The sequence below is a fragment of the Tamandua tetradactyla genome, chromosome 17 (genome assembly GCF_023851605.1).
Source record: "Tamandua tetradactyla isolate mTamTet1 chromosome 17, mTamTet1.pri, whole genome shotgun sequence".
NCBI lineage: Eukaryota > Metazoa > Chordata > Mammalia > Pilosa > Myrmecophagidae > Tamandua > Tamandua tetradactyla.
In genome coordinates this window covers 8,217,484-8,234,562 of record NC_135343.1, presented here as the reverse complement: position 1 = coordinate 8,234,562, position 17,079 = coordinate 8,217,484, and the positions used below count along the sequence as shown (strand labels likewise).

The 17,079-nt window shown below is 40.5% G+C and overlaps 1 protein-coding gene across 4 annotated transcripts in view; it reads left to right on the top strand.

Annotated features, from left to right (window-relative positions):
- The window catches only part of EIF2AK2 (eukaryotic translation initiation factor 2 alpha kinase 2), a 66,236-nt gene that overhangs the window by 10,955 nt on the left and 38,202 nt on the right, over positions 1-17,079 (top strand). For all 4 annotated transcript variants that reach the window (XM_077133990.1, XM_077133989.1, XM_077133988.1 and 1 more), the window contains exons 2-4: positions 3,301-3,435; positions 3,794-3,914; positions 6,300-6,448. In XM_077133990.1, the coding sequence (XP_076990105.1) occupies positions 3,317-3,435; positions 3,794-3,914; positions 6,300-6,448 (389 nt within the window). In that variant the 5' untranslated portion in view covers positions 3,301-3,316. The remainder of the gene's footprint in view (positions 1-3,300; positions 3,436-3,793; positions 3,915-6,299; positions 6,449-17,079) is intronic.

The window sequence follows — 17,079 nt, the reverse complement described above, 5'->3', positions numbered from 1 at the left end:
ATGGCTTGGATGAAGATGGTAATAGAAAAGTAGAATGATTTTGAAGTGACAGGACTTGAGTATAGATTAGGAGGTAGGGAGTAAATGTGTCAAGGATGACTTCAGATTTCTGGCTTTCAGGCATGGATGGATGGTGGGTCGTTTCCTGAAAAAGGAGATTCTCGACTAGCTTGGGGATAGATCACAAGTGTAGTTTTGCATATTTTTAGTTTAAAGTTTGTTCAAAATGTGCAGATGGAGATGTTGGATACAAGGTTCTGAAACAGAGAGAGGTTAATAATGGATATGAAAATTTTAGAATTAATGAAGTATAGATGATCATTGAAATGTTGTATATGAAATAAATTACGTCAATGTGAGGTGTAGAGTAAGAGGGAACCCTTACTAAGAAGACCGGTGAGTGCTAGAAAGAGTGGTCGTGGAAGAAGGAAAACCAAAAGAGGCTTCTAAGAAGGTATAAGCTATCAACAGAGCCCACTGTTGCTGAGAGGGTATAGCCTACTAAAGGTGTGCTGAAATGAGGGCGTGACGGTTACCAAGGCTCTTATCAGGAGCTGTTTAGATGAAGTGATAGGCTGAAAGCCAATTGGAGTAAGTTGAGGAGTGAGTGGTGATTGAGGAAATGAAAGCAATGAGAATCTAGTGGAGAGGTTTAGTATGAATGGCGAGAGAGGGATGTTAGGTGCTGGGGGAAGTGGGTCCAAGAGAGCTGATTTTGCTGTTACTGTCATTCGTTTTATTTTGTTTTTAAGATGGGAGATACTTGAGGGTATTTAAATGCTGATGGGTAGGGCATAGCAGATGACAGTGGGTGGGAAGGGATGTGTTTTAGTTGCCTGATAAAAAAACATGGATTGGGTTGGGTTAAACAATGGGAATTTATTGGCTTATGGTTTTGAAGTTAAGAGAAATCCAAGATCAAGGTACCTTGTCTTATGTGGTGAGACTTTCTCCCTGAAGACTGTGGCATTCTGGTTGTTGGCAATTCTTGTCCTCAGTTTTTCTGCCACATGAAAACGCACATGGCAGCCTCTCCTGGCTACTCCTTTCTCTTCCAGGCTCCATTTACTTTCAGCTTCTGACTGCTCCCTCTGGCTTTATTTTGGTCTGATGTTCACCTTGTTTATAAAGAACTCCACTAACCTGGGTTAAAGCCCAATCGGATTCATCTGTGCCACACCTTAACTGAAGTAGCATCTTGAAGAGATCTTATATACAATGGATCCACATCCACAGGAATGGAATAATTCTACGAACATACTTTTCTGGGGAACCCAGCTCCAAGCCACAGCAGGATGGGATCCAGAGTCCAGGGAAGAGAGGGGAATCATGAGTACTCTACCTGGACTAACCAAGGAGAGGATGAGAAAAGATAGAGGCACGTTCTGCAGCCTGACTCCAGTGTACCCCATCCAAACTGCTGTCACCTTGGCCTTGTGTGGCGGATTGTAACTAGACGGAGAGAACCTGAGGCCCCTATTATGACCGTGAGGTAGGAAGCCAGATTATCAGTTGGGAAGGAGAAGGGAGGTAGGAAGAGCACGGAAGTTTGAAGGTCATCCTAGAAGGAGCAAGAGTGAGTTTACCAGATTGTCATAGTGGTTTGGCAATGGGGTTCTGACAGAAAACCTTATGGAGGGTTAGTGAGGGTTGATAAGGGCTCTTGTCAACGGTGGTCAAGAAGAGGGGATATTTTAAAAAGAAATTTAGAGGTGGAATTGGCCAGTTGTATTGGGGAAATGGGTTGGAGAGAAGCAGAGGATGCACGGGTTCCTGCTGGGCTAAGGTAAAGCCTTTAGTGGAGGCAAGGAACACAGAGGGGAAGTTGGCCTTTGGGGAAGGCATCTGAAACATGTGTTTCCAGCAGGCTTTCTCTCTCTCTGTTTTGAGATTTCATTGCCTGTGCAAGTGGAAAAGAAAGAGAGGTAAGAGGTAAGTTAATACTCTGGGGGCCACCTTCAGGTAGTTTAGGAATCTTAATCTTTATGATTTTAAAGACAGGAGTGGAAAGCAGAGACCTAAAAGTAACCAAGAGTTCTAAGGAAGACTTCTGGGAGATTAAAGACTAAATGTGGTGTCTTTTCCCCTCTACTCCCATTTGATAAATCATTATGAGTTGAGAATTAGTTTGGCTGGGGTCAGAGGAACTCAAGTGTGGTTAATTTTTAGGTCATCTGCTTCATGCAGAAATTGTCTGTGAAGAGAAGTTGCCAAAAGATGAATACATAAATGGGGCCACCATGGGGCCTTCCTGTGCCATGTGCCCTGTGGGCAGAAGCATTCGCCCACCAAGGAGCATGGGCTGGACTATCTCAGAACATACGTCTCCTGCAGGAATAAGGCACAGGCTTCTTAGGGGACTTCTGGAGGGGTGGAATGGAATCAGCGTCGAACTGCAGTACACACTTGAGGGGAAGGGGAGAAGACATGCAGAAAGGAGAGAAGAGCTGCTTTTAGTCCTGGTGGTTGGGGCTTTGGAGATGGAAGCCTCCAGCTCATGGTATGAGCAAGGCAGGCCCCAGTCCCAAGGCATCCAGTCCAGGCATATTCTATCTGGGGGCTCAGACCTGGGAAGGGAAAGGAGGGGAGCACAACGTCCATGCTCATTTTCAACTCATCTTGCTTAGAGGAGAGTCTCACAGTGCTGGGCTGGTGCTGGCCAGTGAGCTATAATGCACTTCTCTGTATCCTGTGCCGTTCTCTATATTGTTTTAAATTTTGTTTATAATTTACATCATTGCTACTGTCTTGGTCCAGTAAGACCCATCCACATGGCCATCCCCTAACCCACTGGGTAAATTGTCCTAAAATTTACTTCTGTGACTTTCAAGGCGGGGGATGTTTTGGATTCCCTGGGGAATCCTATTTCCATACAGCTAAAACCTTCATGATTGTATAAACTTCCCTTATTGTCTATACTTGAAACCCTTTTCTTCTCAGAATGAGAGATTCTAGCTCTACTTCTGCAGCTTTTTCACCTTCTCATGCAGGTAGATGAACTTGGTACTTGCTGCTCCGTGGAGACAGAAGGCAAAATTAAAAAAGAAGAGGCCCCTTTGTTCTTTGGCTGGTTGAATTTTGAAAGTAGGAGATTTTGAAGAGGTTAACTTGATTCCGCCGTCTGCAGGGTACTTGGTAGAAAGCTTTTGTAAGATTGTTTTCCCTGAATTTATGCAGGGCTGAAGTAAGTCATATAGAGGAGATTCTCCCTACCTCGTTTGGCTCCTAATCTAGACTGGGAAAATCAGATTAAATGTGTTCTATGAGTACCACTTCTTTTAAACATCTCTTTTGTTGTAGGTTATTGAAAGCAGAAATGGCCAATGGTCTTTCACCAGGTTTCTTCATAGAAGAACTTAATAAATATCGTCAGAAGCATGGCATAGAACTTAATTATCGTGAATTGTCTGCAACAGGACCACCACATGATTTAAGGTAAGTTGCTCTAAAAAAAGGATATATTGCTATAAAATGCTACCTGGGGGAAGTATAATTGTTGCACAATTTAAAAGTGAGTATTTTAGCCCTGTAGCAAAGTGGCCAAAGAGTTCCATGAAAATCCCCCTGGCATAAAGTGGCAACTCTGGAGTACTCCAGAGAAAAATGATGGCGTAAGCCTTTCCATGCTTCAAGAAAATATGCTATTTTGCTGTTTGGGTGTGATTGTTTACATTCTATATTGAGTGTAGGTTCAAACCTTCAAAGTTAGTCACAGGAGGCAGTGGTGATTGGAGATGTCCTTAGATAATCCATGAGGTTTATAATATTTTGGGAATACTTTCTTTGAAATCAGGTTTACATTTCAAGTTATAATAAACAAGCAAGAATTTCCAGCAGCGGAAGGTAGAACAAAGAAGGAAGCAAAAAATGCTGCAGCCAAAGTAGCTTTGGATGAACTTAATAAAGAAAACAAGGTGCGTAATTACCTTTTTCTTTTCCAGTAAAAGAAAACTTGCAAATATATATATATATATTATATATATATATATATATTTTATATATATATTATATATAATATATATATTTTATATATATATTATATATATATATATATTTTATATATATATATATATGTATTTTTTTTTCTCTCTTATGGGAAAATACCCACCTACAAAGTAAAGCCATTTGCAGGTTCCTTTACATTCAGGAGTTTAGTTCGGTTTTTTCCCCTTTCTCTGTTTTGTAGAACTCTGAATGAGAGAGACACCGAGGAAATGTGGGCAAAGCTAGTTAATGCCTGTTTAGAGTTGCCAGCAGCAGTAAAGTACTGTAAAGTTGAACAGCTGTGGGAAGGAAACAGTGAGAAATGAGCTGACAGGTTCTGGCAAAAGCCCCCTCCACCTACTTGAGGGGGTGCAGTGAGAAAGACCAAAAAAGATAAAAGTGAATGGCAAGAGAAAGAGCTATACCTGTATTCCTGAAGAGAACAGAGTTGATAGTTCAGGAAAAAATATATCTCATGACATTTCAGCAGAAAAATTTTTTTCTGAAATAAGGGACGGTCTGTAAATTAAAATGACCCATCAGGAATGGGAAACTACAGACCCACCAAGACAGTGCTTGTGAAAGTACTGAGCTCCAGGGAAGAAGGAATCCTGTAAGCATGTAGACAAGCAAAGGAAATATGTAAAATGTAAACATGAAACAGAGCTTCAGGTTGGCTGCAAACTAAGAGACAGTGGAACAACAGCTGGGAAATGAGAGGTAGACATTTACCTGTACGATAACAGGTCCTTTTCAGACATTGAAAATTTTGGGAAAGTGTATTTTTTAAGACACTGTACTGAAAAAATTGTACTTGAAACATGGGCTTTCTAACCAACATTAAAAAAGATCTAGCACACTCACAAACTCGTAAGTTATTAATGAGCCATAAAACTGGACCAAGAAGTTAGGGAAAGAATAACAGAATACCTTTCCCCAAAACACAGAAAAAAGAAAATAATAAAAATAAGGACAGGAATTAATATCAAAGAAAACGAAGAAGATCAATAAAGCTAAAAGCTAGTTCTTTGATAAGATTAATTAAATAGTCAAGCTTCAGATAAGATTTTGTTAAATTAGGAAAAAAGAATGCACAGATTGTAATACTAGGGATGCTGCTGGCATATTCAACTTTCTCAGTCAGTTGTAGTTCAGAGTATAGCTTTGTTTTAATCTCTCTCTCTCTCTTTTTTTTTTTGAGAAACAAATAATACACTTAGAATCACCAAAAATGGATCTTAGTTAGCTTAACCATAGGTATATTTAAATATAGTATCCATATAATCATTGTAAAGCCTGTGTTTGCACAGTAAGTTTCATAAACCAATTTAAAATTAAGGCAACATATGGTATCCCATGACAAACTCTGGGATCTGTCCTATATGTAACTACTTGTTGAAGAGTGCTTTGAAAACTATTCCTTTTTTCTTTCTTTGCTTTGTATATATGTTATACTATACAATAAAAAAGTTTTTTAAAAATTAAGGTAATAAGGAAAAATCTACATATTCGGATAGCAAAGTTCTTAAATTCTAAGTATTAAGAACTTAGATACCATTTGATCAGCTGTCGAAACTGTGAATGTTCTCATAATATCAAGTAGAAAAGTTTACAAATGTCTATATTGCTATAGTAATGACCTATGTTACTAAATATTTTCCTTATTTCAGGAAAACATGAAGATACAAATGTTTTTACCATTAACATGGAAATCTTAACTACCTAAAATGATGATCTTAGTTAGCTTATCCATAGGCATATTAAAAAAAAATCTAAGTAATCATCGTAAAGCCTGTATGTACAGTGTATTTCATAACAATTTAAAATGAAAGCAAGTGAGGAAAAAAAATCTATAAATATAGTTATCAGAGTTACTTGAACTCTAAATATTAAACAGTGTCTTAAAAATCATTTTGATCTCTCTTACTCCGCCTCTGAGAGTTAGGAAGAGTGCGCTAAACCAGCAGAAGCATACAGGGTAGAAAGCTGAGTGGAAATATGGGATGGGTCTTTGGAAAGGAAATTGCAGCTAAAACATCTCATGGTATTTTGAATAGAAAATCAAGAAAATGGACTATTGTATTTTTTTTTATGAAACTATAAAAAGAAAAAGGGTTATTTTTTTCCTATTGTTAAAATATATTTTTTCCTGATGGGAGGAAGAATATATTTACACTTTCACTCTGAGTATGTAGTAGGGAAATAAAACTTAGGTTGTCTTTAGATTGCTCATTTAGTAGTTTATTAGAAAAATAGAGTAAAATAAAATAGATCTTTGTTGTCACTTCTATTAAGTAAGACTTTTTTCTTTGTAGGAGGTTAGTTGTCTGTCACCACCAACCATGGACACTTCAGAAGGGTCATCTATTGGGAACTATATAGGCCTTATTAATAGGATTGCCCAGAAGGAAAACCTGCCTGTGAATTATGAGCAATATGAATCAAGGGAACCGGGGCTCAAAAGGTGAGCTGCTGTTTGGCTTTTCCTTCTGTTCCTTTGTATCTACGCAATAATGAGACTTCTTTCCTTTATTTATTTTTTCCTGGGCAGGCACCGGGAATCAAACCCGGTTCTCCAGCAGGGCAGGCAAGAACTCTGCCACTGAGCTACTGTGGCTCTTTGCTTTATTTTAAAAATATTTTTATTGAGAAATCGTCTCACACATACAGTCCATCCAAAGTATACAATCAGTGACTCACAATATCATCACATGGTCGTAGATTCATCACCATGATCAGTTTTAGAACATTTGCATCACTCCAGAAAAGGAAATAAAAAGAAAAAAGACAAAACTCATGCATCCCATACCCTTTACCCTTGCCTCTCATTGAGCACAAGTATGTCAATCTACCCCATTTTTTTTTTTACCCTTTATCCCTCCCCTATTATTTATTTATTTTTTATCCTCATCCTTGTACTCATATGTCCATACCTTGGATAAAGGGACCATCAGACACAAGGTTTTCACAATCACACAGTCACATTGTAAAAGCTATATCGTTATATAGTCCTTTTCAAGAATCCAAACTACTGGAACACAGCTCAGCAGTTTCAGGTACTTCCCTCCACCCACTCTAATATACCATAAACTAAAAAGGGATATTTGTATAATGCATAAGAGTAACCTCCAGGATAACCTCTCCACTCTGAAACCTCTCAGCCACTGAAACTTTATTTTGTCTCATTTCTCTCTTCCCCCTTTTGGTACAGAAGACTTTCTCAATCCCATGATGCTGGGTCCCGGCTCATCCCAAGATTTCTGTCCAGTATTGCCAGGGAGTTTTATACCCCTGGGAGTCATGTCCTAGGCAAGAAGGAGGGCAGTGAGTTCAAGTGTTGGTTGACTTAGAGAGAAGGAGGCCACATTATGAGCACAAAGGAGGTTCTCTGAGGGTGACTCTTAGGCATAATTATAAGAAAGTTTCTTCTTCTTTGCAGGAATACAAACTCATTTTCGCATCTGATTTTGCAGAAAATCCCCCCTCAAAGAGCTCTCACCCCTTAATCTTAAGGGGTGCCGGGGAACAATGGTCCATCTTCTGTAGCAGCTTCTGGCTTGTTGGGTGTAGGTCCTGCCTGGCAGGGCACAGAAGTCTTTCACTGTCTTATTTAGGTTGAGAGAGGAAGAGTCCAGAGGGGCAGTTGGAATGGCTGAAAATCCTTGCATCAGCATTGGTTTGGTGTGAAGGACTTCTAGTCTGGAAGAAACAAACTTGGTGAGAAGTTTAAAAATGCAAGGGCCAATTAATAGCAACAGGAGGATAGAAGTGAGTGGGCTTAGGAGATGCATCAGCCAAGCAAAACTGGGAAAGAGGGAAGGAAATGACCATCTTTTAGGTTTAAGAGTGACTTTTAGCTGGGAGGTTTGCTTTTGTTTAAGTGGGGAAGAAGAAGGCATATGTGCTAAATTAAGGGGTGCTGGAATGACGCTTATAAGTGGCTTGATTGGGCTGCGGCTTTGGCTGCCCTGTCAGCCCAATTAATGCTTGTGTGATTTTTCTGATCTCCAGGGCAGTGAATTACCACTATATTTTGTTGGTAAGAGCACAACATTTAAGAAATCGAGTATTTCTTGGTGGTGTTTAATTAGGAGAAAGCTTTACTATTTTTTAACGCATGCAGGACACGTGCAGAAAGTCATAGAGACTCCCTTGGCCTAGTTGTAGAGCTCAGGTGAGAGCTATTAGTTTTGTTTTCTGAGTTAAAGTTTTTGTGGGTGGGGTTTTGTCTCCAATTGGGAGCCCTTCATTGTTTAAGAGAAGAGAAGGAATTCTCCAACTGGGAAACTTTTATAGTTTTAGAATATAGACAATATTGTATTTATTTTAGCTTTAACTAAATCAACATTATCATGACGTCTGGTGCCACGCTGACTGTTAGAGCTGGAGAACTTTGAGTCTTGGGTGTTACACAGATACTTAAAGTTCTAGGGAACTACTAGGTTATATAAACAGCAAAGCATCTCAGAATTTAGAAGTATCAGTTAAAGTTAGGAGTAAATGTGATTTACTTACATTTTAGGCTTTAAATTTTTACAAGCATTTTAAGTGAATTTACTTTCAGAAATAGAAATAGACTGTTGTTTTATATTGGGGTTATTAACTGTGAAATACTGCAGTTTTGTCTTGTTTACATCTACACCTTTACTAGGGTTATATTAATTAGCATGTAGAACATAGTTTGTATACTTGCCTTGTTTATCCTTTGAAGTTTTTTTTTGTTGAAGATGAAGTTTTGACTTATTGTTGACCGCCCGTACTTTTAGAAAAGCTTTAGAGTAAAGTAGTTAACTGATAACTAAATGTGGTTAACATTATACAGATTAGTATTAGGCTGTAACATGGATAGTGAGAATATTGTTAAGTTTTCAGAAATTTATGCAATTTTTAAAATATATGGCTAACATTTTACCCATGCAAATTTAGCTAACAGAAGGATAGAAAATATTTTAATTGTTGTAGTATTTTTGAACACTTTTTATGTAATATGTCAAACTATTTTTTTTTTTTTTGCTCTGCAAAAATCCTAAAGCAGAGCATCCAAAAATTTGTATGTTGTTTTATTTGGTTTCTTAATTATGTCAAACTATTTTAGCACTTTACTTTTACAAGGTGAGTGAACAAATCTTCTGTAACAGTTTTTCTTTAAGGGTGAGAATACTTGTCTTTTGAAATAAAGAATGATAAGGTTAACATAAACATTAACAAGGATATTATTAACCTAATTTTTTAGTTGGAGTACTCAGATGGTAAAGAAAAACTTTTATGATTTTTCATTAAGAACAGTTTAACAGAGAGCAGCATTGACTAGGACAGGCAGAATTTACTTTTATGAGCTTTCTATAACTTTTTGCAGCTTGCAGTGACTCTAAACAAAATATTTAAAAAAGAAACACTTTCTATAACTTTCCATATCCATCTAAGGCTTAAACCTTCTGCAATTTTCTATATTCACTTAGGGCTTGTCAATAATGACTGTAAAATTTACTTTCTTAAACCTTTTTGCAACATTCCATATCCATATCTATTCAGTTAATAATGATTACAATAAAAGTCACTTTTATATTAGGAATATGTTAGTTTACAAATTTTAACATACTACAGTTTTTAGAGAGTTGAAGGCTAATAAGGTTTGCTGCTAAGGTGTTTTTTCTTTTATCGAATTATTTTGCTTTGCTGTTTATTTACTAATTTGAGCAGATACAGAAAAATCATACAGAAAGTACAGAGTTCCCATAAAACACCCTTCTTCCAAACAGCTTGCCTCATTATTAATGTTTTGCATAAGTCTACATTTGTTGAAACCAATGAACCAGTATTATTCAAATTATATTATTATCTGAAGTCCATAGTTTACATTAGGGTTTATTCTTTGTATTGTACTGTTCTGTGGTGCATTTTTTACTTCAAGCTCTTATTTATTTATTTTAAAAATATTTTTTTTAATAAATCTTCACACAAAAACATTCCATACAGGGCGGGCCACAGTGGCTCAGCAGGTAAGAGTGCTTGCCTGCCATGCCCAAGGACCCAGGTTCGATTTCCGGTGCCTGCCCATGTAAAAAAAAAAAAAGAAAAAAAAAAAACATTCCATACATGGTGTACAGTTAATGGCTCGCAGTATCATCACATATTATGTAGTCATCACCCATATCATTTTTTTAGAACATTTGCATCACTCCAGAAAAAGAAAAAGAGAAAAAACCCATGTTTCATACCCCTTACTCCTCCCTCTCGTTGACCATTAATATTTCCATCTACCGAATTTATTTTACTCTTTGTCCCCTGTATTAGGGTTCTCTAGAGAAACAGAATCAACAGGGAACACTTGAAAATATAAAATTTATGAAAGTGTCTTACGTGACCATAGGAACGCAGAGTCCAAAATCCACAGGGCAGGCTGCGAAGCCGATCACTCCGATGGATGGCCTGGATGAACTCCACAGGAGAGGCTCCACAGCCAAAGAAAGAATGGAACCTGTCTCCTCTGAGTCCTCCTTAAAAGGCTTCCCATGATTAGATTTAACATCACTAATTGCAGAAGACATTCCCCTTTGGCTGGTTACGAATGGAATCAGCTGTGGATGCAGCTGACGTGATCACGACCTAATCCTATGAAATGTTCTCAGTGCAACAGACAGGCCAGCACTTGCCCAATCAGATAAACAGGTACCACAACTTGGCCAAGTTGACATCTGTCCCTAACCATGATAGTCCACCCCTTGTCAGCTTGGCACCTATATATATATATATCACCTTAGACCATACTTAATTTCCAAATGAAAACAAATAAGCACACTTTTTTTTTTCTTTTACCTGACAATACTCAACTGTCCTGCATATAACTGGAAACACATTAAATCTCTCCAGAACAGGGTGCAAATCCTTGGGCAATATTCATTCTTAAACTTGATATCTTACAACTTAAATAGTATAACATGAACAAAACAGCATTACAGTCCTCGTTTCTGTAACTGATCACGTGGTCGAAGTTCATATTTATCATTACCTTGTTCCACTGCCCATTCCATGTTACCTTTCCCCTCAGCAAGCACTTCAGCTGGCCATGGTTCTTTGCCTGGTGGGGTGACCCAAACCTTCATTCCTGAAGTTTCAGAGCCATTAGTACTCCTGCCTGGATTGTGTTGTTGCAGTTTTCCATTGATTTTAATCACAGAGCATGGTAGTACTAATAGACGCCCCAGGGGATCTCCTATATTCCAAGAAAACTCTTCTTTATCTCCATTATGTAGTTGCAATCCTACTTCCTTCTGATAGTCAGGGTCAGTTACCCCAGACAATAATGTAATCCCCTTCTTGGTGTGATGATCCAGAGGCATAAGTAGCCCAAAGTGACCAGGTGGCAATCTTAACTTCCAGTTCAGTGGTATCACTGTTGTTTCTCCTGGAGGAAGCACACCCCATTTTGACCTGTAGACCAGCAGAACTCAGGGTAGCAGGGACAGGAAGCAAAAATTTTCCTAGTGGGTCACTAGGGGTAATAGTGAGTGACACCACACCCATTTCCACCCCTTGGTTCCTGGACCATGGATCCTGGCCATGAGAGAAACAGCACCATACAGTGGATGCTGATTCAGAGCATACACAGCTTCCTGGAGAACATTACCCCAGCCTTTCAAGTTTTTGCCACCTAGTTGGCACCGTAATTGAGTTTTCAAAAGGCCATTCCACCGTTCTATCAATCCAGCTGCTTCTGGATGATGGGGAACATGGTAAGAATTCAGAGAATTCCATGAGCATGTGCCCATTCCTGCACTTCATTTGCTGTGAAGTGTGTTCCTTGATCCGAAGCAATGCTATGTGGAATACCATGACGATGGATAAGGCATTCTGTAAGCCCACGGATGGTAGTTTTGGCAGAAGCATTGCGTGCAGGAAAAGCAAACCCATATCCAGAGTATGTGTCTATTCCAGTTAGAACAAATCGCTGCCCCTTCCATGAAGGGAGTGGTCCAGTATAATCAACCTGCCACCATGTAGCTGGCTGGTCACCTCGGGGAATGGTGCCATATCGGGGGCTGAGTGTGGGTCTCTGCTGCTGGCAGATTGGGCACTCAGCAGTGGCTGTAGCCAGGTCAGCCTTGGTGAGTGGAAGTCCATGTTGCTGAGCCCATGCATAACCTCCATCCCTACCACCATGACCACTTTTTTCATGAGCCCATTGGGCAGTAACAGGAGTTGCTGGGGAAAGAGGCCGACTGGTATCCACAGAACGGGTCATCTTATCCACTTGATTCTTAAAATCTTTCTCTGCTGAAGTCACCCTCTGGTGTGCATTCACATGGGACACAAATATCTTCATGTTTTTAGCCCACTCAGAAAGGTCTATCCACATACTTCTTCCCCAGACCTCTTTGTCACCAATTTTCCAATTATGATCTTTCCAAGTCCCTGACCATCCAGCCAAACCATTAACAACAGCCCACGAGTCAGTATACAAACGCACCTCTGGCCAGTTTTCCTTCCAAGCAAAATGAACAACCAGGTGCACTGCTTGAAGTTCTGCCCACTGGAAGGATTTCCCCTTACCACTGTCCTTCAAGGACACCCCACAAAGGAGTTGTAATGCCACAGCTGTCCACTTTCGGGTGGTACCTGCATATCGTGCTGAACCATCTGTAAACCAGGCCCGAGTTTTCTCTTCTCAGTAAATTCACTGTAAGGAACTCCCCAAGAGGCCATAGCTCTGGTCTGGGAAGGAGAAGGTAATGTGGCAGCAGGAGTGGAAACCATGGGCATTTGTGCCACTTCTTCATGTAACTTACTTGTGCCTTCAGGACCTGCTCTGGCTCTATCTCGTATATACTGTTTCCATTTTACAATAGAGTGCTGCTGTGCACACCCAACTTTATGGCTTGGTGAGTCAGACAACACCCAGCTCATGATAGGCAACTCAGGTCTCATGGTAACTTGGTGGCCCATGGTTAAGCGTTCAGTCTCTACTAAGGCCCAGTAGCAGGCCAAAAGCTGTTTCTCAAAAGGAGAGTAGTTATCTGCAGCAGATGGTAAGGCTTTGCTCCAAAATCCTAAGGGTCTGCGTTGTGATTCTCCTATAGGGGCCTGCTAAAGGCTCCAGACAGCATCTCTGTTTGCCACTGACACTTCCAGCACCATTGGATCTGCTGGATTATATGGCCCAAGTGGCAGAGCAGCTTGCACAGCAGCCTGGACCTGTCGCAGAACCTCCTCTTGTTCAGGTCCCCACTCAAAATTAGCAGCTTTTCTGGTCACTCGATAAATGGGCCAGAGTAGCACACCCAAATGAGGAATATGTTGTCGCCAAAATCCAAAAAGACCAACTAGGCGTTGTGCCTCTTTTTTGGTTGTGGGAGGGGCCAGATGCAGCAATTTATCCTTCACCTTAGAAGGGATATCTCGACATGCCCCACACCACTGGACACCTAGAAATTTTACTGAGGTGGAAGGCCCCTGTATTTTTGTTGGATTTATCTCCCATCCTCTGACACGCAAATGCCTTACCAGTAAATCTAGAGTAGTTGCTACTTCTTGCTCACTGGGTCCAATCAACATGATATCATCAATATAATGGACCAGTGTGATATCTTGTGGGAGGCAGAAATGATCAATGTCTCTGCGAACAAGATTATGACATAGGGCTGGAGAGTTGATATACTCCTGAGGTAGGACAGTGAAAGTATATTGCTGACCTTACCAACTGGAAGCAAACTGTTTCTTGTGGTCCTTACTAATAGCTATTGAGAAAAAAGCATTTGCCAGATCAATAGCTACATACCAGGTACCAGGGGATGTATTGATTTGCTCAAGCAATGATACTACATCTGGAACAGCAGCTGCAATTGGAGTTACCACCTGGTTGAGTTTACGATAATCCACTGTCATTCTCCAAGACCCATCTGTTTTCCGCACAGGCCAAATAGGAGAGTTGAACAGGGATGTGGTGGGAATCACCACCCCTGCATCTTTCAAGTCCTTAAGAGTGGCAGTAATCTCTGCAATCCCTCCAGGAATACGGTATTGCTTCTGATTTACTATTTTGCTTGGTAGGGGCAGTTCTAGTGGCTTCCACTTGGCCTTTCCCACCATAATAGCCCTCACTGCACAAGTTAGAGAACCAATGTTGGGATTCTGCCAGTTGCTCAGTATGTCTATGCCAATTATACATTCTGGAACTGGGGAAATAACTACAGGATGGGTCTGGGGGCCCACTGGACCCACTGTGAGACGAACCTGAGCTAAAACTCCATTGATCACCTGGCCTCCATAAGCCCCCACTCTGACTAGTGGTCCAGAGTGACGTTTTGTGTCCCCTGGAATTAATGTCACTTCTGAACCAGTGTCTAATAATCCCCAAAATATCTAATCATTTCCTTTTCCCGAATGCACAGTTACCCTGGTAAAAGGCCGTCGGTCTCCTTGGGGAAGACTTAGAGGAAGATTAACAGTATAAATTTGTGGCAGTGTAAGAGGTTTCTCCCCCATAGGGACCTGGCCTCCCCTTCATTCAAGGGGCTCCGGGTCTGTAAACTGTTTCAAGTCTGGAAATTGATAAAGGGGCCGTGACTCTGTGTTTTTGTAATTCGGGTTAGACTTCTGTTCCCTTGACCTAGAACTCTTTTGTTTATACAGCTCCAACAAGAATTTAGTAGACTGCCCTTCTGTTGTATTTCTAGGCACCCCATGATTTACTAGCCAATGCCACAAATCCCTGTGCATCATATAATTTTGATGCCTCCTTTGAGTTTGTTGTCTATTATAATAGCCGCGTCTACCCTGTCTTTGGTGATTAAGTGCTGCCACCTGGCTTCTGCCAACTCGGGATCCTGTCATCCCCATTGTGTTTAAGGATTCCAGCTCAGTGACAGCAGTTCCTACAGTAATATCTGACCTACAGAGAAGTGCAACCACAGAGCTCTTGAGGGATGATGTGCTAGTCTCACAAACTTATTTCTCACTGTTCTGGTAAAAGGTGCATCCTCTGGACATTCCTGGGATGTAAGAGCAAACTTTGCATGATAAATCCACTCTAACATTCCAATCTCTCTAAGCCTCTGGATCCCCTCATCTACATTATACCAGGGCAGTTTTGGCATTTCAACCTCAGGTAATGTTGGCCACCTTTTGATCCATGTTTCAACCAGCCACCCAAACAAGCTGTTAACACCTTTGCTAACCGCTCGAGCTATAACATTGAATGCAGAATCTCTGCTTAATGGGCCCATATCAATAAATTCAGCCTGATCCAGCATATATTCCTCCCACCATTATCCCACACTCTTAAAATCCATTGCCACACATATTCCCCTGATTTCTGTCTATATAAATTGGAAAACTCACACAGTTCTTTTGGAGTATAACATACCTCCTCATGTGTGATACTTTGTACCTCACCTTTAGGGGCCTGTTGGGACTTTAGTTATACGTCTTAGAAGAAATGAGGGGTGGTGGGGGTGGGTCATGAAAAGAATTAGAAATATCTTCCAAGCCATTTGCTTCAGGGCCTTCATTTGCAGTTTCATCTGGTGAAACAGGATTAATAACTCTAGGCCTAATCCCTTCAGGAGGAGGTTGGGTGGCCAATTCCTCAAGGCAGGCTGGAGGTGGGGTGACTGTGTCCTCAGGGCAGACTATTACAGGGTTATCTAGAGAAGGCTCAGCATGGCCTAGGGGTTTCAACCTCACCCCCAACATCATTATCAATCCATGTGTCACCATCCCATTTTTCAGGGTCCCACTCCTTTCCAATCAATGCCCTCACTTTAACTGCAGACACCATGCAAGACTGAGATTTCAGTTTACGTTAAAAAGTTGCTACTCTAACAATAAGATTCTGAGTCTGATTTTCAGAGATCTCAAGTCTACGGCTACAGGAAATAAGATTTTCCTTTAGGATACTCATAGAAACGTCTACATCTTTCAGAAGGCGCTTAAGCTTCTCGTTTGAAGTCTTAAGCCCATCCCTTTCACCCCTTAATGTAGACAGTGTATCTAACAACAACCAACCAACATCTCTATAACTCTTATTTCTACAAAACTCTGTAAAGGTGTCAAAAACATTATCTCCCAGAGTCTGGCTTCGTACAAGCGAAGCATTAGGAGAATCGAATGATGATATTTTGACTATCTCCTTTGCCAACTCACTCCATGGATTGGGAGTGTCATTCTCATTACGGGAATCAGAGTCCTTAGTGTCTCTGAGTCCAGTCAGAGTAGAAAACCATTCATAAAAACCCATTTTAAAGATACTGTTTCTTAAGAACCACTCCTGGTACCAAGATGTATTAGTTAGGGTTCTCTAGAGAAACAGAATCAACAGGGAACACTTGAAAATATAAAATTTATAAAAGTGTCTCATGTGACCGTAGGAACGCAGAGTCCAAAATCCACAGGGCAGGCTGCGAAGCCAGTGACTCTGATGGATGGCCTGGATGAACTCCACAGGAGAGGCTCCACAGCCAAAGAAAGAATGGAACCTGTCTCCTCTGAGTCCTCCTTAAAAGGCTTCCCATGATTAAATTTAACATCACTAATTGCAGAAGACACTCCCCTTTGGCTGATTACAAATGGAATCAGCTGTGGATGCAGCTGACGTGATCATGACCTAATCCTATGAAATGTTCTCATTGCAACAACAGGCCAGCGCTTCCCCAATCAGATAAACAGGTACCACAGCGTGGCCAAGTTGACACCTGTCCCTAACCATGACATCCCCTCTATTATTTATTTAATTTTTCCCTACTGTTTTTACTCATCTGCCCATATCCTGGATAAAATCAGACACAAGGTTTTCACAATCACACAGTCATGTTGTAAAAGCTGTATGGTTATACAATCATCTTCAAGAATCAAATCTACTAGCATGCAGCTCAACAGATTCAGATACTTCCTTTACCCAGTCCAATACACCATAAACTAAAAAGGGATATCTATATAATGCATAAGAATAACTTCCAGAATAACCTCTTGACTGAAATCTCTCAACCACTGGATCTTTATTTTGTCTCATTTTTCGCTTCCCCCTTTTGGTCACGAAGGCTTTCTCAATCTGTGATGCCAGGTCCTGGCTCAACCCGGGTGTTCTGTCCCATGTTACAA